The sequence below is a fragment of the Dermacentor albipictus genome, chromosome 7, assembly GCF_038994185.2.
Source record: "Dermacentor albipictus isolate Rhodes 1998 colony chromosome 7, USDA_Dalb.pri_finalv2, whole genome shotgun sequence".
Taxonomy (NCBI): domain Eukaryota; kingdom Metazoa; phylum Arthropoda; class Arachnida; order Ixodida; family Ixodidae; genus Dermacentor; species Dermacentor albipictus.
This window is the reverse complement of record NC_091827.1, coordinates 64,217,148-64,240,585: the sequence shown is the minus strand read 5'-3', so window position 1 is coordinate 64,240,585 and position 23,438 is coordinate 64,217,148. Positions and strand designations below refer to the sequence as shown.

Genomic DNA, 23,438 nt, shown 5'->3' with positions numbered 1-23,438 from the left:
CAACGCACCGTTTGTACAGCAATTAGAAAAAAATCATATTCATTTGTCTGCGATGTGACTACGTTTGCGTAATGTTCACTGTTTACTAAAATAGCAACATTACTAAATGTGTGTGGGACCACAGTTCTTGATTTTCAGGGCTTTTATCGACCGTGTTCACGCTTGTAACCTTCTCGCAGTGCTTTATTACGAATTTTCCGCAGCTAGTTAATCACTAACTGCCAGACCACCGAGGCGCAAGAGTGCCAATAGCATTTGCGCAGCTAACATAAAATTCCGATTATGATTATCCATAGTTTAACTACGAAGGCGCTGCGCAAGATCAGTGCAGATGATTGCAAACTTAGTGATTCCCAGCATCCCTCCCCCCTCCCCCTTGTGGTAAAACATTTCAACACATACCCATGCATGCGAACGGCGCATTTCTGTAGTCACTGAAGGATTACTCCTGAACCATTTCGGTTTGCTCGGGACATGGAAGACTGCCTTTCCCAAAAACATGAAGATAGAAGGTATATTATGCAATAAGAAATACGCTCACTGAGGGGCTGTACAGGCAAGTTTTGTTGGTGTCAATTCAAGAACGGCACGTGTCCAATGCATCTACGCAGTGACCCAAGTTATTGTTAAAGAGATTCATTGAACAGTGGCACGTATCTAGTGGCCAAACTTGGTCCGACAGTTGGTTTGAAACGCTGTTCCATCAGCGGAGCACCCAGAGGCACCAGCCATTACACCACTGAATGCCCACTGCGAGTGACCCAAATTAGTAGGGGACTGTTTTGATGGATAGAGAAATATACAGATAGAGTCATCCCCGGAAAAAAAGGAACAATAGATGGATGGATGGATAGATAAATATATAGATAGAGCATCCCCTGAAAGAAATGAACAATGGATGGATGGATAGAAAAATATATATATATACATCGTTCCCGGAAAGAAAGGAAAGAAAGGAACAATGGATGGTTGCATTAATGCGTAGATCGATCATGCTTGGAAAGAAAGGAACAATGGATGGATGGATGGATGGATGGATGGATGGATGAATGGATGGATGGATGGATGTACGGACGGACGGACGGACGGACGCATCGATGCATGCCTGGATGAATGCATGGATGAATGGAGGGATGGATGGATGGATGGATGGATGGATGGATGGTGCGTGAAAAACCCTAGAAATACCTATCGCATTAATACTCACGAAGCGATAGGGCTAAACGCACACCAGAGGAACGAACGGATTTGCTTTGGAAAGATCGCCACTTCATTCCTGCCTCAAATATCCGTGGTCCTCTAGTGCTACAGTATTTAGCATTTTTGTCACTTATACATGGCGCTGACCATGGCAGCTTGCATCTGTTCAATTGTGTGTGTGTTTTTTTTTAAATAAACACAGATCCATCATCATCCCTTGCAACGCTGGTTCTCGGTACCGCTGAGCTTGATGATGGTGATGACGATTCCGGCAGCACTAGCACATGCCTAATTGAGAATATGTAGGAAACAAAATGCAGACAGGTCGACATCATCGTCTGCGGTCTGTAATTTGCTAATCGACCAAAAAAAAAAGATAACGCACTCCACGTCGCCAAACCTCTGCAGGACAATTCAATAAATTTCTTAACAACCAACACGTTCAACGATATTAAGAGAAACAATGCAAAACAAGCATATATATATACCGCAAACTAGTTTAGAGAGAAGGCGGAATCATTTAGCAAGAAATATATTTTGCAAAGTGAAAAGAAAAAAAAACTGCCTTTTCTTTCTTGCATGCTTAAAACACAAGCAAACCAGACGCATAGAAGAAAACGACGAAGCGTTTGAGAAGCCGTTTCCTGCTGGTGCATCGAACTTGCTGTAAATCTTTGCAGATCCCTCACGCTGCGTCCAGCGAGTGTGCATCTAAACATGGCTCTTCGTCTAACCATTCCTGTTATCCTGATAATAATCACTGCAAAAGGTACCTTTCTTTCCTTATTGCCAGTCAAACGCTATCTCTTACTGATCCGACTAGCGCGTATACATTCATGCTTGTACAATAGAAAATCACTTCCTCTTTCATTCTTCTAATTCATACTAATCAGAATAACACGTTGTGCTCTCACGTTCCTGAATTCTGTCTACTTAACTTCATTAGGCCCAGTCATGCTGTCCACACCCATTAGCTTATGAACTTCTCCAAAAAAGCTCTTCTTTATGGAAAATCAAACGTTCTGATTTGATTTGGTAGAGCGGCGCGTGTTGCGACAACAAATAAGTCAATTTTATCATGTGCCAATCCTTTGAAAACCTGAACTGAAAAGCAAAGTATTTATGAAGTTTGGAAACAGCACATGTAGCGTTTTCGTGCTGACCACGAAGTAGATAATTGGGATCCCAAATTCTAAGGTGGCGTGTTAAAAGGCGCTCGATCCAGAAACGCTCATATGCTGTCCGTTGAGTGAAAGTTAACGTAGAGCATGTGACCAAATCTCTTCCGAGCCGACGCCTTTGTTGTACAATGTCATTGGCAGGACTTGCGCAGGACTTACGCTCCTCATTCCGATTCACCAATCGTAAACTTTTCAGTAAGCCTCCTCGGAGTTTACTGACATAAATGGTCACGCGTGAGACAGCTCTCAACAACGTGGTATCGTGTTCATCATTACTCAACATTATCGCTAGCCAAAACCTACATTCTACAGAATTAGTTAACACCAGCCCGTCTGCACCCAACATTGCTCATGCCTTGAGCAGCTCATGGACATTTTGTCGAAACATTCAAAAGGAAAACATGTTGCAGCTGAATTAGCACTGTGCCCAGAGGCCCTTTCCACTATGGACATAAAGGAGAGAGTCATCAACCACCTGGGAGTTTCACAAACCGCCCCCAATTTCGTTAAGACATCCGGAGAACCAACTGAACTTTGCCGACTTGACCCTGTTTACTGTTTGACAATGCGTGCCACCTCATTTAGTACAAACGGAAGGCCTGCAGATTGCGCTTCAGTGTAAAAAAGTACAAGCCCACATATGTTTGAGAACGAGACGTTGTAACCGCATAACGGGCCCTCAGGCATTTCTAATTAATATTTTTCCCTCTTGTCAGGCAAACTCAGCAAATTAAATGAAATAGCGATATGTGCAAATCGACAATTTCGTTATAAAAAGAACAGTAGGAGAAAAATGCCGAGTAACTCTGACAACTTCAAGCCGGTTCTCTTGGAACCAACCAATGCTGTATAGAGAGTTCTCAATTTCCCACAGCTAGCCAGTTCTCTCGTTGCACATATGAAGCGAATCCGCGACTTCGTGCTGGATACAAGAATGCTGTAGCAAGAGATCCACTGTGCCTGGTACGCATATGTGATTAAACATGACTGTTGCTGAGCGCAGACTCATGTTCTCGCAGGTGTCTTTGGCGCGTACTATGGCAAGCTGATCGGCCAGATCGAGACATTTCAGCACGGTTTCAGCGGCACCATGTACGCCGCGGGCGATAAAAGCATCGTCATCACAAACCTGAAGTACGACGGCCGAGGTCCCGGTACGTCTCGGACATGTACAGTTTTAAATATGGTGAACCATTCTTTCTGAACCACTCATACAATGCACTTCGATGTAGGTAGCTTCCTGCCTTGTTTCGGGTGTATTCAATAAACAAATTTGGTGTCCCACGGTCGAATCGACAAGAGGGTAGCCCAGAATAAACATGCATTGACTTGTGCATTAGTCTACAATTGGATACCTACTGCTCTCACTCCGACGCGTACCATCGCTTAGAGATCATTGGCGCCTGTATCACGTTACCTAGCGACACAGTGAAAACATCGTGGTGTTTCGTCTCCCTGAATACAAAACGGGTCCCACTGCCTTGACGTGCGAGAACACGTAACAGCCGGGGTTGAGGCAGTATTTTTCTGGCAATCGAAGGCATAGCCGAAAGTGGTGGGAAAGAGCCCGAGTACGCCATTTTCAGTTGCAGCATACGACCACCACCTCAACTAATCGGCAGCAAGAGTTTAGTCGTATATAGGTACATTTGGATCGATGAAACAAGCGTAATTATAGTGGCTTGGTCAGCGGTCGAACGGGGTGAGCACGAGCACTATTTTTTGCAGGCGCCTATTTTTGGCCATACAGGTAAAAAAATAAATTATAGGGTTTTACGTGCCAAAACCACTTTCTGATTATGAGGCACGCCGTAATGTGGGACTCCGGAAATTTTGACCGTCTGGGGTTCTTTAACGTGCACCTAAATCTAAGTACACGGGGGTTTTCGCATTTCGCCCTCATCGAAATGCGGCCGCCGTAGCCGGGATTCAGTCCCACGACCTCGTGCTCAGCAGCCCAACACCACAGCAACTGAGCAACCATGGCGGGTAAAAAAAGAAAGCAAGACAGAGAGAAAAAGAGAGTACATGTCCACGTGCAAGGCGGCTAGGAATGAATCGTATGCGTCGTTGAAAAAACATACCATTCACCTGGGTCACGTCAAATAGTAACAATGCGCTTATTGGAGTGAGAGCACACCAGTAATAGATGAATAATATGAATAGTAGTAATAGTAAATGGAGTGAAACTGTCATCATGCTGTCGTCATCGCCTTCTTTCCCTAAATGTGGACTACACTGAAGTATGCAAAAACCCATAGAAAGAAATTATTATCGAAAACTTTACTGTGCCACAGAGGCCACAATAGGAGAAAAATTTGTCGTTATACATGACGTCATGCCTATCTATTAACTCCGTGATTTCCACGCAACATAAAAAAAGCTGACTGTGATTTTCATTTTACATAGTAGTTATCGACCTCGTACCAGGAAATTGTCCACAGCGATCTCGGAAATATGAGTTTATCAGTAGAAACGTTAGTGTTTCGTTTCTCTGGACGTTCAAGTGAGAGCTTTGTTAGGTAATACTGAGCAAGCCAACAATGAACGATCACTGTGCTTTCGCAGCGGCGTTCTTCTGGGCGTCAACCACAGCAGCCGAGCTCAAAGAAGACGGCGACCAGCTGCCCGACGAAGGAGGAAGGTGTGTACAGTAATTCATGCATGCCTGGTGTCCAGCGCACGCCGCACGCGTCCTTATCGCAGCCGGGTAAAGCTGCCGGGGATGAATACAATAAGAAGCATTTAAAGGACGTACATATACAAACACACATACTTACACGCCCATACACACATACTGCAATCTAGAAAAACAAACAAAAGGACGCCAAAGAAAATTATGAAGCTGAGCTAGAATGAAAGACTAGGCTCCTGTATTAACGAATTCCCAATCGAAATGAAAACCAAGCTGTAGTTCTTCAAGAAAATGACAAAATTAGAAATTGAAGGTGGCGCCATGTCTTGCGGACTATAGTGCAGCTCAAACGGGACGTCAGCATGTCCGATTCATAAAGAGAGGCTGCTATTTCGTGCCACTGTGAGCTGCATCGCTTTCTTCCACCTTGCTCGCTCCGGCCACTGGCACCCGAAAAGAGTGAGCGTCTCCGGTAACCTGAACCAAAGCAGAGCCGCGAAGCGGTGACAGCTTCAGCGACAAACGCAAGCAGACTACCAAAAGACTGTAAAACAACAGCGGCACATATGGAAGTCACGTGGAGATTAGGTGAACTGGTTCGTTTTAGCAGGGAGTAGTTTTCTAGAAAAAAGTGACATAGTGGCATACAGAATGATGACAGACATATAAACGAATACTTTATCCATCGAGATCAACCTAATATTGTCCCTTAGTGCCACTCGAAAATCTGGGTTTCTGCATGCCGAAACCATGATATGATGATGAGGCAGGCCGTCATGCAGGGACTTGGACTAATTTTGACCAACAAGGAGTCTTTAATGGGCACCTAAATCTAAGCAATCGGGCTTTTTTTCCGTCTCACCCCATCGAAATGCTGCCGTCACGGCACGGATCGAACGCACATTCTCGAACTCATACATACATACATACATACATACATACATACATACATACATACATACATACATACATACATACATACATACATACATACATACATACATACATACATACATACATACATACATACATACATACATACATACATACATACATACATACATACATACATACATACATACATACATACATACATACATACATACATACATACATACATACATACATACATACATACATACATACATACATACATACATACATACATACATACATACATACATACATACATACATACATACATACATACATACATACATACATACAGACAGACAGACAGACAGACAGACAGACAGACAGACAGACAGACAGACAGACAGACAGACAGACAGACAGACAGATAGATAGATAGATAGATAGATAGATAGATAGATAGATAGATAGATAGATAGATAGATAGATAGATAGATAGATAGATAGATAGATAGATAGATAGATAGATAGATAGATAGATAGATAGATAGATAGACGGATGGACGGATGGACGGACTCGGCCCCGCTCATTAGGGGGCCTAAGTCGTACCTTCGAGCACACGCGAACGTTATGCATGGCATGGCCCAAGGCATTCTGCGCCAAACTGGCTCTTAGTGTATTTCAGCAAAGAACATGGGAAAACAGTTGAAGTTCAAATTTTGTACTTTTGCACAAAGAAAAAAGAACGAGCATTGTTTCAGCGTAAGAAAAAATGAATTACACAAAAAAATGCTCTTGAACCCATTTCCCTCTCACCGCTTTTGCGATTGTCCTATTCAAATGTCGATACCAGTAAACCATTTTCACACTAACGCAAGGCATGTCCCTCTGCTAGTGCGTTTATTTTATGCTGATTGCTTGCGAATTCCACTATATATATAGATATATATATTCGCACGCTAAATGACATCTTAGGACCAAATCGTCAGATCAAGGTAAATGCATGGGCACCAGTGGGAAAACCAACAGCATAGGCAATGGGCCAGACTACTGATGTTTTCACGGGAGAAAAATATTTCGCTCTTGTATTGCTTACACACTGCAACTGATTAGACATCTAGACCGTAAGGCTGACACATAAGGTAAAATCAGCAAGTGAAAAAAAAATTTTACGTAGAGGCCCGGCCTATGCATGCACACGCGGGCCCCGGCTAAGCTTAGTGATAAACGCCCGGGCATGTCTCGGGCTTCATAAAGCGAACCCGGGCCGCACCACTCCGTGCTCTACAGTGGACGTGGGTACGAACTTGATGCACTGTGGCTGAAGGCGAGTGGACGTTAGTGTAATACCACTGTCACACGGCCGCTTTCGATCGCTATAAAGTCTTATCCGGTTCGAATTTCTCGGTCACGATAGACAATCATCGCTGCTACACGTTCCGACGATCACGATTGCGTTTGGGTGAGCTCAATCACACCACATGTCGTAAGTGGGTTGACAACAACGTTTTAGATGGCATGCCATTGTAATGTAACTTGTTTCGCAAAAAAATATTGTTTTGTTTGGCATTGCGGTTAACGCGATTTCTGCCTGCTGATCGTGGGCAAGTCTCAAATCTACATGGTCGTCAGCTTAAGATCGGATCAAGACGCTCTATCGCGACGCGCGGATTCCAGTTGCCTTGATCCGGATCAAGCAAGATTGGGATAGAAAGTGGCCATGTAGCAGCAGCCTGATCGCGATCCGGATTGAACAGTGTGACGTTGGTGCGCGCTTGAGTGAATGGCAGTCAGTAAGTGTCGGCGCAAGTACAAGCGTGAGTGGGTGCCAGAAAATGTGAATGGAAGCGAGTATGAACGCGGGTGATTGTTGGTGAGCTCGACTAGGGACATGTAGGGAAAAAGTGGGAGTGCACGTGGGTAGAAGTGAACACGCAGCCCACATAAATACTGGGAGGTATTCACTTATTGTGCCAACCTGTGCTTCTTAGCCACTCAGCTACTAAGACACGAATTGGTAGCGCCTGTTTTAAATACGTAACATTTCTTTGCGTGCACAACTAGGATAACCGTTCGGCCGGCCGGCTGGCCGTCTGTCCGTAACGTACGACGATCGCTTTCAAGATTGGGCCTGCACCAGCGATCGAATAGACCCTCGTGCTGCATCTCGCTTCAACGCGAACTCAAGGACACAGCGCACGAAGCTATCAGTTTTCCCTACAATCTGTGCCCATCGCAGATTGCTTTCAAGATAAGGTCCGCGCGGCCGCGCCATACGGAGCCGCCCGCGAAGTAGAGTTGATCATGGTTTGTATCGACCGGAGGCAGCGTCATTGACAGGTCTACATACGAAGTCTACGAAATGTGAAACTATTCAATTACGTCACGTACTACATCACGCATCGGCCAGTGCTCATTTTACACGAAGCAGCGGTATCACCCAAACGCACCAACCTCCAATTTTAAGATAAAGAAGCGTAAAAAGAAGAGCCAGACAACAGTCTGTGTACACAATAAATGTACGATATATTTGCTTCCTTGACAATTTCTCCTTGACATTTCATTCCACGTGCACATCTTCTGGGGATTATCTACAAGATGAGTGAACATCGCTACTACTAGCCTCTTCGCCGTCTTATGCTGGTCTCAGTTAACATAACGCTGTTGAAACCGCGAATCTCCCTTTCACAATTCTTTCGCGGTGTTTCTAGCAAAATTATCAAACACAGCAGCAAATGATGATGACATAGCAGGTGATTAGCAGCAAATATTTACGTATCATTTAGATAACTGCCACAGGAAATTCTGCGACTTTTTTTTACTCTGATGACTGATCTATTACCTCGAGCACTACTTTATGCTTGCTCGTCACTATAGCGCCCTTGTAATGCTCCTTAATGTATATCTGCCAGCCTTTTTATGAACGTCACATTGTGAGGCATTCATTCTGAACTACGACGCTCGTAGCGTCAAAGAATGGTCATTTAGCTCACTTGAAGGTATGCTCGAGTAGCTTTTACAAACGCTTGCCCCCGAAGCTTGAAAAAATAGTGCCACGATTGGAAAGGCTTCGTTTCACCAGAAAGCAATTTGTTCTTTGAGGCCCATGTATGTGATAGGTGTCTCTGGCGCACAAGTAGCTAGGTATCGCTACAATACCAGGAGTGCGATGGCGGGGTACTGCTGCCCTTCATGCCCTAGCTCCATCTCGTCGCCGTGATACCGCAATAACTCATGAAATAAGTGACAGCTGACAGCTCTAAGCACAAGGGCATTAACGCAAGAGCGGACTATTTTCCATCCGTGACACGTTTGCTAAGATCACGTATAATTTTTCGCTCAACTTAAAGACGTCTGTCGGTTTACATCATTGCTTCGTTTCACTGGAACGCAGTGCGTCGCGGAAATAAGAGAGCGTACCTGAAATATTGAAAAACTTTGCCAAAAGAATGAGGTTCCCTGGAGGCAAGCAGAAGGCACGTGCATACTAACCCTTGCGGCTGCTCAAATCGAAAGAAACTACTTCTAGGAGAACAGCAAAAATCAGTGCTCGCTGGGCTGTTGGATGAAGTGCTTCACTTTTGGGATGCTGATGCTTGCGCTGGCTGACGTTTTTGAACATGCAGTGTCCACTACTTTTGCTTCATTGCACTATTTATTGTGTGTGCCCCCAATATAAATATGACCGTGCTACATACGACACTGTCTTGCAGCACCCAGCCCGTCAAGGCTTACAAGAATGACATAGTGCACCTCAAGTTGCCCAGGAAGATCACCGAATACAAGGCTATCGGCATGTACTGCAAACTCGCTTACGTAAGTTAAGCCCCGATGAAGTGTTCCCCGGGTAATTTCTCGTTTGTTAAGTTGCGCATGTGGACGCTTCGTTAAGGGCGCTAATTTACATATATCAGTTTATTAATTTCTACCGGTGCGGTGGCAAAGCAGTGGTGGCAAAAACAATATTCTTTTTCGGAACGCGGGCGTTGCAAGAAACAACATGAGTAGATTGAACAAGCTTCAATAAAGTAAATTACAAGCACACTCTTTTGGTGCGATGCACCAGCTACATAAGTGGAAATGCCGTCACCAAATTATTTTTCAGGGCCGGTATTTTGTAGCGATGCATTTTCAGATTCTATGCTTTTTCAGGCTTTTTGCGATTGGCCAGTGGTCAGATCGACGGTCTGCCCACATTAGCAACGGGATCAGGCGGCCGTGTGTGGTGGATGATTAGAATAGCATAGAATAAGGCATAAGGCAATGCTATAAAATAGCGGCCCAGTAACATCATCAGCACGGAGTGGATTGGCATTTTGTTCCCGCTGCCGGACGAAGGCTTATACCAGTGGGTAAATCTCCAGTCACCCCTCTCGTTTGTCTGCTGACGCCCTTCCTATGCCTGCAAATATCCTAATCGATTCATTCACCTTAATGCTCCACCATCTTCAATTCCTTCCTTACCGTTGGCGCTAACCATGTATAGTCATACTAGACGACTCGGTTATATGCTCTCCGTATTGTGCGATTTGCCCAGCTCTCTCACTGCCGCATTAAATAACTGCAAGCGAACGTAGGAACACACCGTTGTGCATAATCGGAATCCACCGTTGTGCATAATCGTTGCATTGGATTGGATCTTCTGGTCACTATCGAGCAATAATTGTTCGTCGCCATTTCGCATACATTCTTGCGAGCCAGGGAAGGACACCTGAAGAAATGCATATATAAAATACCGCCGCGTGCTCCTCGTGATTGTGTCTTTGCAATCGCTGTAGCCTTTGCATAACCACGCTATCCAAAGCCTTTGATGTGTAATTACTCAAATTTACCAAAGTTGTCTCCGTACACTTATTCGTCTTCAGTAAACTTATGATCCCTCCACCGACCTTGGGATAATCGCCTTAGAAAAGCAGCCGCCTTGTAACAGGGCGGATGCAAGCTCGTTAAGTAAATTTTCAATCATGCTTCAGACTGAAATTTTCCGGAAGTGTGCTTTCGCGCATGTTTAGCTGTAAAATTCAGAAGTAAACTCGTGCGTAAGTGCACCTGGAGACACGCAAGAGTAGCGCTGGCCATAGAACATTATGTTCACCACCCTACAAAAACCAATAAGACGCGTCGTCACTTTGTACTGCATCTCATATTTATCGACGAGGTTTCTCGCGAACCCCCAGCACTTTTCTTTTTCAGGTCAGTACAAGAGAAATTTACAGTAAACAGCTGGTTAAAAACCGTACACTCCACTGTGATTTCTAATTAGCCCCTTATCAAGCATGAACTACGAAAAAGAAAAGTCACAGTGGTGTTTGCTCATTTATTTCTCTTCGCGGTTCAAACTTGCTTCCAGAGCGCTGTGGGACACTATCACACTCGACTGGTAGTGAATGGGCAGTTGACATTAGTTGTCCACATGGCTTCTTTAGTGCCTGCAGTAATAAGCACCTTAAAACAAACTCTTACAAGGGATGTGGCCACGTGGTCCCACTGAGCAATTTGTATTTTCCTCGCGGCCTACTCATGCAGGCCGACTTCGGCCACGTTAAGGTGCCGTCCAACTTCGAGCTGCCCAAGGAGCAAAGCCTGGGTATGCTCACCGCCAAGCGGCACAATACCATGGCCACCGAGGTTATCCTCACGGACAGTGCCACAATGCTGCTCAGGGGGTTTGAGTACGGCGCCAGCTGCCCTGGATGTAAGTTACGCCTGGTTTATGTGGCACACTTACAGGGACACTGTATAGACAAACCATTCTTCTACATATTAGTAAATTGCACATTAACCCCCGTATTAAGAAATGCATCCTGAAGCCCATGCTTCACGCTATAAAGTTATCAGCTATAAAACTGAACTCACCTAACATCAGACGCATTAGTGTTCGCCGTAGGCGAATGCCGTTGTTGAAGGAAACGGGCGCACTGCATATTTTCATAAAAGCACTGCGCGGAGACGAAATGCCTACGTCCACTCGTATCATCATTGCAATGGTCGTGACAAAAAGTCGCTGCTTCCACATTTATGCACAAGCGTTTCTATCCTACTGCAATTGTGCGCCTGTTATCGCATTATTTTTCATTTATTGTCATTGCCATGTGCTCACATATCGCCGTCGTTTTGGGTCGCTATGGGCATCGTATTGTCTTGGTGCCAGTAATATCCAGTAACCTTTCACGAGGGAACAACAGCGGTGTGCATTTACTATAGCAACTGCCCCCAGGTGTCTAATTCCATTCGGAAGCAGTGTTTAAGGAAGGATAGCAGACGACACGCATGTATTGTATGGCGAAGAAACGGCACTGCGCAGAAATACAGGCGTGTGAAGGCATAGCGAGCAGGGCGGCGCAAGAGACCACGTGGTATGCAGAATGTGTTAAGAGTACGTGGAGCTGAGGCGCACATGTGAAGTGAGTCAGAGGTGTTGTAGGCGATAATAAATTATGGGGTTTTACGCACCAAAACCACTTTGTGATTATGAGGCACGCCGTAGTGGAGGAGTACGGAAATTTCGACCGCCTGGGTTTTTTCAACGTGCACCTTAATCTAAACACACTGGTGATTTCGCATTTCACCCCCACCGAAATGCGGCTGCCGTGGTCGGGATTCGATCCCGCGACGTCGTGCTCAGCAGCCCAGAACCATAGCCACTGAGCAACTACGGCTGGTTTGTAGGCGATATATTGCATGTACAACACAAAACTAATGTCTCCTAGTGTAAGAATATGCTTACTCTGAGCGGGATGATGAATTTGACGGAGACGAAGACACACGAGGCCGTGACACATCTGCGGAAGTGTGTAGCGTGAATTAGAAAAAAGTATGATAAGAAAAGAAGGACGAACGCCTACTTCTAGCTATGCGTGGTACAAAGGTTATAAACAAGGATAAGGTGCCTCAAAAAGGCTCGCAGATGTTTTGATAGGAGGACATATCGAGATGGAGTACCACATTGTGCTACCAATGCTTTACTTCTAGATCAGTTGCTTTGAGCGTGATTGCACAGGATATATATATATATATATATATATATATATATATATATATATATATATATATATCCATACATATACATATATATCCCGTAGGCAAGAAAGCGAGCTATAGGGTGCGTCAAGCGAAAAATAAAAGCAAGAAAGTACGAGAAAAAGTATACTACAAGCACAGTAAACCACAATACCGTCTACGTTGTTACAGTTCTTTGTCTGCTAGGGACAAAGATGGCTTGGTTCACGCAAACATCCTGATCTCTTGATCTGTTCTGCCCATGTACAATGATGTGAGTGTTATGGTCCTTGCACTTGAACGCCACACCTGTGCGCTCGAAGTAACGCGCAGAGCCGCACATAGGGCTATGCAGGGCGGAAAAACATCCTTTTTTCACAAACACTATTAGAGTGTGAAAAAGAATAGTGTGTTTAAGGTACATGTTTATCTGCCGAACGTAGTAAGCACCATGCTTGCTACGAGCGCTCTCAATCCATCGAGCGCTGGCAATCCACGCAGCGGTTCCACAGCTTAAGGCACACTAAAGAGAAAAATGATTTCTTCAGCATCAGTACATTAGCTTTCTACGACACTAAAAACACCACTCTTAACACAATAAGAGGCTTGGTAAGCCAGAGAAAGCTCAATAAGGAAAGATGGGTGGCGACGCCTCATTGAAGTTCCCGAACCTGGTCGTTGTGGATTTTCATTGCTTCTTCTAGGACCCACTTACTTGCACAGCGCTACAGGTTGACTACATTGTGGTGTAAAGGAACGAAATATTTAACATAGCAAGTTTCGGGGACCTTTACGCAGCCAACGTGGCCCAAATGCAAAAACATGCTTTGGAATCCCTGACGTCAGACTGACGTACCGGCCTCGGTCTTTCGGCGCGACATTCAAATACTGATACTTCCACCTTCACTTTCTCATCTAATAATCAATCTATTATTTTCAAATGGCTGCCTACATGGTTCTCAAACCATGGTTCAATAATCTAAACTGATTTATTGTTTCGCATTAGTGTCGCTTTATCTTTGGATACGCTTCTTCCATGTCCCGACAGGCCTGTCTCTCTTTGAAAGCACGGTTAGATTGTGCGGGGATGAAAAAAACAACATGACTTTTGCGAACTGCTCAACATTGGCACCTAGCACCGGTAAAATTTTCGATTTTATTACCGCTAGTGTCGCCGACACCGTTCGCTAGCAAAGGGAAGCAAAAAATGATAAGCTACTGCAAACGACGACAAGCCGTGTTTCCACGCTCACGTTCCCAAATGTTTGCTCTTTTGATATCGACCGCAAACGCCTAAAGTCATGCGCACAGCATGCGAAATTTGATATTATGGCACTCCACCTCGAACTCTCGCTAGACTCTTATATATGCCATCGAAAATGCCACGGCGATCGTTTGTCGCCTCCTTACCCATTTTGTTTCTACGACTCCTGAGGCTGTGTGTTCTTGCGCCGCTGTACAATCCGGAAAGCTTCAGCTCAAGGTGTCCATATTACAGCTGTTTCAACAAATCGTGCTTGAACAGGATCACCGGTGGCCTCGTGTCCCTTATGCGTGTTGTTTTAGGGAGCACCGCCTGCTTCACTGTCTTCATCTTTTCCTTTTCCCGGCCGATTGGTTCAGCAAGCGAGACAAGCAGTGAATGCTGGCATTCCGTCGCTTAGGGCAATCTGTATTTTCATCGAAGATACTGAACCACGGCATAGTGGCCAGAATTTTCTAAAGTGTTCGAGAAGCGTCCGTGAAGAAAGACCCCGTTAACGAATTTGCCATATATAAACTGACGCATATGGCAGAAGCGCGTTTCTGTGCACAATATTGTAAACTCCCCTAAAAGTGTTCAGTACAAAACCATAAATATAGTGGAATTTAGCGGTCGTAATTTCCATTGTCGACCTGTTCTCTGATTCACCCTCTGCATCGGTTCAGCAAGAATGGATCCCCAACTTCCTTAATCTACCACATTTTTTCGTCACGTTTAGTGGCCGGTATCAGTGGTAACACCCACCCACAAGGAGAGACAGAGAACCGTAGTAGCACACTCTGTGAAGTAGAACAAGTAAGGCTTGTAGCTACTTAGCAAAGTCATTGACGAGTTTCTAGTCAAGGCCACGTCAGCTACTTAGCCCACTCAATCACTCTTGCTGAATATACGCGCTTCTGCATGGTTTCTGTTTTGTCGTGTAGTGACTGCAGTATGCCGAAATTTTAACCGAAACATTCATTCAAAGTGCTATACCAATTACTTGCAGCTGCGTTCTTCGTGGCAGGGCCCAGTGTCAACCCCAAGCCAGAGCAACTTACTCATCTGCTCCACGACAACGGACAGTAGGTGCTAATTACGTTGCGCTTTTTGTTCTGTATTGACAAACGTACAGAACGACGAACGTCCTGATGTTTTACTTCTAGCTCATTCGACTCGTCTTTTGACAGCCATTTAAAACTGCTTCTACGCTCGTGTAAACTTACAACGAAGTTTCATTGCGTAGACAAATGACTATAGGAGCATTATTTAGGATTTGTTCACACTACAGGAGCGTGCTTATTGTCATGGCAAAGCTTAGTTAAGATATTTTGGGCATTTGAAACGACCAGCCGACGTGCCCGTTCAATTGGAGTGGCCGATATCAGCGAAACTTTCAGCTAAACCATTGCTTGATTTTCGCTCAAATTTGTCACAGAGGCAGTAAATTTCAATGCGCTTACTTTTAACCTAAGTTTACAGGCATTATTTACCTATTTTGTTCACGATATCCCCAAGTGCGGGCCATCTGCCGCGACGCAACGAAAAAGAAAAGTTAATTTTAGTGCAACGCAACTGTGGCGCCATCTGACCCCGCTGCTGTGAAAGAGGTGTTCGAACAAAGCGGAGGCAGATGGCGCCACGGTTCCAATGCAGTTAGAGAACCGTCATGCGAATCTTGAGCAATGCTTTTTAAGGAAGGCTCAATAAACTTGACATCTTCCGCCTTTGCAGTCTACGTGTTTTACCCCGACGGAGTTAACGACGGGCGTAGCCCCGATGGCGTTCAATAGTCATAAAAAACGAAAGACAAAATATGGTACACAAAGTATCCAATACGAAACCATGCGTTTATGCAATGGGTGCGCTAACATTGTTGAGGAAGCTACAAATTTTAGAACAATTCACAAATTGAAGAATGAAATACTAAACATGCTATTTCCTGATCAGAGATGTTTAATGAATGTTAATGGAGTTCTAAATTGCTCAATGTTGATAGTATTATTATAAATGTTGCATTATAAATGTATAACTTATGCTTGTAACCGAATGTGCATTTTCTTTTGTTTTTTTTTGCAGTGTTGCATATATTTATTTACTTGCTATTTTGCAAGCAGTTGATAATATGCACTCTTTTTAAACATTGTGCTGTAAATAGTTTCGATGTTTTCTGCTTTATTAGTTGCATTTGGTTTTATTAGTATTAATACTTGTAAACTGCTACTTATGCTGCTCCAGAGAGGTAAAGGCCTTATTCAGGAGGTTTACAGCCTCCCTTTGCCCTACTTTGCGGGCAAACGATGTATTTGTTTTGCCCAAACAAAGAAACAAGGAAACGGACGAATACCCGTGGTTAAGGTGATGCGAGACGATTTGTGTGATGGCGAGGAATATGTCACTTGCTTTTACTTACGCGAAATTTCCGCGCAGCACTCAGCCACGTGATGGTTCGTGGTTAGTGCTATGTGGTGCTCATAAAATGTTTCACTAATGAATGTGTGCAATTTTTTATCTTACTGCCATTGTTTTCGCTCACGGGTGGCAGAAGTTGCTCGGCAACGCACAATGTAGTTCTATCAGTTATCAATTGATTCGGTAAAGCAGAGTCATGTATCTCTAATTTGTTCCATGAGTCGTGTATGAGACCGAATGACGTCATTTGATAATTGTGAGTGACATCAATGTAGGCATTCTTGCGCAAGAACAAGATGCCCGTCACTCATCTTGTTCGTCGTATGCATCGTGGTAGTGGCATACCGCGCCGATACTAAATTGTAGTCTAACTTCGTGTCGGCAAAATAACACGACGCGATTCGCATGCATGTTAGAGGTAGATAAAGAAAGTGTGTAAAAAACATCCTTGTTTACTCGTATATGACTGTACAAATGTGTATAATATAAATCGGTTTTTTCGCCCAACGATGTATACGCCACTGCCAATCTTGTCCGTTTCTAGCAATTCTTTGATGAATTTCGACATTATTAACGGTCTAACCTCCTACATAACCAACGAGTTGAGGCTTTTGATGTAGAACAAAAAATGTTGTCACAGCTACTTCGACAAGAAATATCTGTCATCGCTTTGTGAAGCGATGAAAGCAAGTGAAACCGTTATCATCTTCCTACATCTACATGGATTATAAATTTGCATGCATTCTTGATTTAAAGCGGCGCTACCTCAAACTTATTCTGCAAATCACTGTCAGATGCGAGCACAAATCCAACATCTTTTCACTGGGTATTCACTGACGCAATGCAGTGTATTGGCAAATTCAAGTACCATAAGTTAGTGGGCACCGAAAGACTGACACCAGCACTGACACGACGCTTGTGTCCTGCTGTCGTCCACTCTACATGCTTGAAGTTTAAACATGAACACGCAGCAACTTGTTTAGTTTACTCATCTTCTAATGGAACTGAAGACCGCTTGGACTTGAGGACGCGCAGCTTCAGAAAAACCTAAGCAACTAATAGAACATTGTACATGACTTAAAGTAGCGCTCTTCTGTGTGTCTGTCACACAGAGACAAAATTATTTGAGTGTGTATACTAGTGCTGGTCGTAATCTCCACATTCACGGCACTCTTAAAAAATTTAAATTATGGGGTTTTACATGCCAAAACCACTTTCTGATTATGAGGCACGCTGTAGTGAAGGACTCCAGAAATTTCGACCACCTGGGGTTCTTTAACGTGCACCTAAATACAAGTACACGGGTGTTTTCGCATTTCGCCCCCATCGAAATGCGGCCGCCGTGGCCGGGATTCGATCCCGCGATCTCGTGCTCAGCAGCCTAACACCATAGCCACTGAGCAACCGCGGCGGGTTTCACGGCACTCTTGAGAGACGACAAAAGACTAATATTTCATATGCTAACACAGCGTGCGTAGTGTCCTGAAATATTGGGACTTGGTGTTGTGGAATTGGCGCCGAAAATTTTGAAATTAGTGAACCCAGCACTCTTTTGTTTTAGTAGATTGGAAGCGAATAATCTTGTCGCTCCTCAGTAGAGTATCAAGGTAATGATTGATTCATAAATACACTGATTCGTGAGGTTCGACCTCCACAAGCGGTGGTCACATACGCCGTAGAGGAAGATTCGTGAAAGAAAAATGAGTCTTATCACCCAGGCAATAAGTTCATACCTGGTGTTATAATCTCGCGACTCAGCGCACAGCAGCTGAACGTTATAGGGAGTTGATCCGGCATAGATTTCGTAACGCGCTTACCGACGCCTTGCGCTGATTTTTTTATGGAGCAATATCTGGCGCAATTGGTCACGGGTAGCGAAAACAACCGATCTTATACGCCTGTCCCTCCACGTGCACAGGGATGCCAAGCTGGAGCGCTACGACAAGAAAGACGTGACGGTGAGGCTGCCCGGTGGTCACCACTGGAACGAGTTCAAGTGGTTCTCGGTGTACTGCAGCGACGCCAGGGAGAGCTACGCGGACGTCGCCATCAAGCAGGCGGTGGCCGAGCAGCTGCCCCTACACGATCTCACTACTGCCGTGCCACCCCCACAGCAATCCCCAACTTCGGATAACGCAGGTAATTTCCAGATCCTCTAACGGTTCGTCGTCTGCTGGTGACGCAATCAACTGTTAAGTTTATCGCCGGAATCCAGACTATCTCGCAGTGAAACATGTTCAGGCGTGCGCATATTTGATCTGGTGCAATGCCGTCGGCAGGGCTTGTGCTGAAGCAGGGTCTGACGTGCTTATGTCTTATGCCAACTTGTAACTGGTACAGTCAGTACAGTCAGCACGCTTGCCGCAGCACTCGGGCGCTGTGCTCCGGGCTACAGCGGCGCTCTCTTTCGATAGCGGTCGGAGATATATGGCTTGCATCTGAGTATGCGCCACGTCACTGGTAAAACTACTCGAATGTGTTTCGTCTCGCCGGTTACCGCAAGGCTTCAACAGCTGCGACTACCTGCGATCGCCGGCGTTTGCCGGCGAAGGCACCGAAGGGCCGCTGAGCCACAGCAAAGATAACAGATCTTAGATCGTGGTCCCCTGAATGCTTGGCTTCGGCTTTGGCTCAGCGGCTACGTGGCATCTCGACCAACGATCACCGGTGACTGCACCTGCTGAAGCCTCGGTAACCAGTAAAACTAAAATTTCGGGCTTAACCATGGTGCCGGATCAGTCAGCGAAGCCGTTCCAAGCAACTATGGTTAAAATAGGCTTCCACAAACGTTCTCTTGAATTTGGAATTCGCCCCAATAAAACTCGAACGAGGTAGCCACTCACTCTTCTGCCGCTTGGACGCAGACTCGAAGGACCTAGCTTCACGCTTTCGAGCGGCCTCTAGTGCGCGATCTTCGTCGGTAGCTTGAGCTCGAGGCCGATGATTAGACTTTCACTGACGTTCTTCGGAGGCAATGTCAGTGGCCGCATTCTCGGCTTTCGCGCGAGCACGTTGTACTGGGTTATAGTCGCCTTTGTGCTGTCGACGCCGCTCTTCGTACTCGGTTTGTTTTTCGGCCGTGCGCACAATCCATGGTCTTCGCATTTTCGTTGGAGTCGCAACTGTTGGAATGGTTTACCTCTGCAATACGCAATCCGGTGCTTACACACCGCGACTGCTACCACTGCGCATGTCCCCGTGTTTTTCCGCCACAACTGCCGCACCATTTTATTGGCGGTATACGATAGCAGGCGTTAAGGGATAAGAAAAGAGCAGATTGGGCGAGGGAACAAACGCGAGTTAATGACATCGTAGTTGAAATCAAGAAAAAGAAATGGGCATGGACAGGACATGAAATGAGGAGGGAAGATAACCGATGGTCATTAAGGGTTATGGAGTGGATTCCAAGGGAAGGGAAGCGTAGCAGGAGGCGGCAGAAAGTTAGGTGGGCGGATTAGATTAAGCAGTTTGCAGGGCGACATGGCCACAAGTATTACATGACCGGGGTTGTTGGAGAAGTATCGGAGAGGCCTTTTCCCTGCAGTGGGCGTAACCAGGCTGATGATGATGATGATGATGATGGCAGACGCAGCCGGCAGCACAGGCGGCCAGCACGGGTGCACTCCCCCCGTAGGCGCGGCGCGGTGCAATCACGTGTCCTTCCTTTCTTCTGCGCCGTACTATCGTTCGATATCTGTTCTGTTCCCATTAGAGACAATGGCGAGCCCCCCCTCCCCCCCCCCCCGCTACGAGGCCACGCATACGGCTCATTCGCACAGATCCGTCAGGTAAACAGCGTCGCCGTAAAATGATTTATGTGTGGCCAGCATGGTGGCTGCGTATGCTCATATGCAAGCTATCTCGCACCAGGCGTTATCGTTGGACGGCGCTAATGGAGCGTTTATAGTCCGTCGTTCTCGGCGCGCCTGCTTACGTTGGCTGCGCCAGCGCGTCAAACCATCGGTCGAACTCGTTCTCTCCAACGCGACGTAATATGTGTGCGCGCTCACGCTTCGTAGGACTATATTTAGCCCCTAAGCACAACGTTTCCTGGACTCTGGACAAGCGTGCGGTTGACTGTTCAAGTGGTTTGTGAATTTTCATGTACCTACTGCGGGCGAATTTTATCCCGCTATTGAAAAGCAGTTGGCAACTTCTCGTTGCTCCGCCATCCGGCTTAGGGCTGGCGGTGAGATGTCGGCAATAGCTGTGGTCTTCTTCTGGGTCTGAAATCGTACAGTCAAGGGGGTAATCATCATACCGTGTGGCTGAAGGCGAGCGTACAGTGACCAGGACAAAGCGGAGAGGCGCAAGAATACTCGACGCTCGACGCGTGTATCGTGTCCCTCCGCTTTGTCCTGGTAACTGTGCGCTGCTTCTCCCAAACGGTATCATAATTAGTCACCAACACGGCCTAATTATCACATTACTGAGCCCAATGGCACTCACCACTTTTTAACGCGAAAGCCTTATATTGTCATGTGGTCGTGACGTCAAACAACACAGTAGCAGTACTGTGAAAAGCAAAACTAGCTTTTATTGGGCGAACCTGTGCCCACAAAACAGGCTACACTTAAAGCACAACGAGAGCGGCACACACAGTCGGCGGTCGTCGTAAAATCTGATCAGCGGGTCAAGCGCGTCGGCTTTTATAGAGCAGTCGTCGAATGTTCCAGACTAATCGTTCGGACCCGCGTGCCTTCCACAAAGTTCTACACCATTCGCGTTACGCGATGAAATCAGATAACACAAGGTTCGGCGACAACAGACAGCCGGGTAGAAGCATCGATAACTTTCCAGAAACGTCGGATACATGCAGGTGCGTCCTTCGCTGTGCGATTACAGTTGTTAAGCGGCGAAACGTGGTCGCCCGATAAAGATAAGTACACGTGTCAATATGTTTCATTAGTCCGTCGAACTTAGGCGAAAACGAAGCGATTGCATTAAACATGCAAAAAGGCTGCGAAGCGTCGGCCTTTGGTGGGAGTCGAACTTAGAACCTCTGGTGTTAGTTAAGGCTACGAACCTTCGACCTTTGGTGAGAGTAGAACCACGACCATTTGTGGGAGTTGAACCAATAACCTTTGGTGTTATTGAAGGCCAAGGTAATTAAGATAGAGCTAATTAAGGCACTCGGGCCCTCAACTTTTGGTGGGTGTCAAACTCGCGACGTTTGGTGTTAGTGAAGGTGTCGTTAATTCAGGCACTGTTAATTTAGAACTAAAGCACTCGATGTCACGACCTTAGATGGATGTAGAGCTCACAACCCATGGTCGGAGTCGTACCCTCGGCCTTCGGAGGGAGTCGAACTCACCCCCTTTGGTGTTGATGAAGGCGTAGGTATGCAGGTACCCTTAATGAAGATATAGTTAATTAAGGCACTTCGGTGAAAGTCGAGCCCTCGAACTTTGCAATTAAGAGAATTGACTAAGCGAAGTACACCAAGTGAATTAAGGCGGATGACTAAGCATAATATGAGGCACGACTTCGCCTTCAAGATAGTTTAAGAATAACATAGGAGACCCTGTGAATTTTTTATTGGAATAGCAATTATATAGACACTCCAAGAGCGTTTCAGCCGTCGCCGTGATGTTTTGCATAAAGTCCGAGGGCGATAACATCGTCGTCGTACGCCGTGGGCAGTATGCGGGAGTGAAAGCGTGCAAGAGCGAGCCCACGATAGTGGCTCAATCTCGCCGTGCAAGGGATAAAAGCGGGTAGGGAGAGGGGATTCTAATCCAGCGGCTTCTGCATACGGTGCGGACGCGCGGGCCCGATCTTGAAAGTAATATGCGATGGGGACAGAGTGCGGCAGGTGACAATAAGTCCGTGTGCGGTGTGTTTTCGCCGCTTAGTTCGTGTTAAAGGGACCCTGAAACGCATTTGGCGATTTTCTACAAACGTACTAAGTCGTTAGAGTAGGTCCTTCTGATCATTCATTGACACATCTAAGTGATCCGCGTAAAGCGTGTAATTTATTATAAGGTTTTAAAAATGCACATCGCTGCCGATCGCAGCACACTGCCCGGCGGAACTTCAAGCCGCCCCTACCCATATGACCGAGATCCCCCATATGACGTCAGTGGGGCGAGCTATTCAATTGGCTAACCAGGGCGCGTGATCAATAATTTTTCCTACTTTATGGTAAAGAAACGATCTTCGTAATAGTTGGAACGCTAGTTAATTTGTTTTTATGAAAAGAAAGTAACATAAAGAGAATGCACAAGAAGAATTTTTCAGTACACTTAAGCACTTCCGGCAAACAGCAATGGTCGTCTGCTTGTGTACAACGTACTCAATTTTGACGAGAGCTCCACGGTCAGAGTCGGTCTGTCTTTTCGCGAGCACTATGATTCGACTTCGTTGCCTTGTGGACTGCATACGTAGCGACTGGCAATATGTCAAGCTGTGACATCGTGTCCCTCTGCAAGGCAGGGTACGAGCGAACTGGCTGCTGCGCATCGGACTGCCGCTATCCGATCGGCGCCAGCATTTGCGCGTTTGTGGCCGTCAGTTTACACCGGAAGATTACTGACGCAATAGGGTTTCGCGAGTCCGGTATTAGAGAGTTTTAGCCCAGCGGGTTTACGGCCAGCGGAGCGGAGCGGGCGAGCGGAGACGCGACTGCGCATGCGCACCACGCTGAGGCGGCCAGCGGTTTTACGGAGCAGCGTTTACGCCCGCTGGAAAGCACTCCCCAGCGGAGGGTATACGCAGCGCGCGAGCGTGCGTAAGGGCGCGCGGGCGTGTATGGGAAATGCAAGGCGGCAGCCGCGAACATGAACGCCGGCAGTTCTGCATCGAAGACGGCGACTGCCGCGCTGACCCGTACATTAATACTCAGTACATTATTAACAAATAATGCACTGAGAACATGTAATATACTTTTATTCA

At 45.9% G+C, this 23,438-nt stretch overlaps 2 protein-coding genes across 4 annotated transcripts in view; one reads left to right on the top strand and one right to left on the bottom strand.

Annotated features, from left to right (window-relative positions):
- The window catches only part of LOC135904793 (uncharacterized), a 173,258-nt gene that overhangs the window by 127,119 nt on the left and 22,701 nt on the right, over positions 1-23,438 (bottom strand). The window contains exon 1 of one of the 3 annotated variants that reach the window (XM_070522311.1): positions 19,388-19,654. The exons of the other annotated variants lie outside the window; for them this stretch is intronic. The gene's annotated coding sequence lies outside the window, so the exon portion shown is untranslated. Of the gene's footprint in view, positions 1-19,387; positions 19,655-23,438 lie in introns of those variants that run through there. 3 annotated transcript variants of the gene reach the window in all.
- The window catches only part of LOC135904792 (protein Skeletor, isoforms B/C-like), a 31,802-nt gene continuing 10,181 nt past the window's right edge, over positions 1,818-23,438 (top strand). Inside the window, exons 1-7 of the mRNA XM_065435769.1 lie at positions 1,818-1,969; positions 3,401-3,535; positions 4,950-5,025; positions 9,604-9,706; positions 11,417-11,585; positions 15,142-15,217; positions 18,463-18,683. Of these exons, the coding sequence (XP_065291841.1) occupies positions 1,918-1,969; positions 3,401-3,535; positions 4,950-5,025; positions 9,604-9,706; positions 11,417-11,585; positions 15,142-15,217; positions 18,463-18,683 (832 nt within the window). The 5' untranslated portion in view covers positions 1,818-1,917. The remainder of the gene's footprint in view (positions 1,970-3,400; positions 3,536-4,949; positions 5,026-9,603; positions 9,707-11,416; positions 11,586-15,141; positions 15,218-18,462; positions 18,684-23,438) is intronic.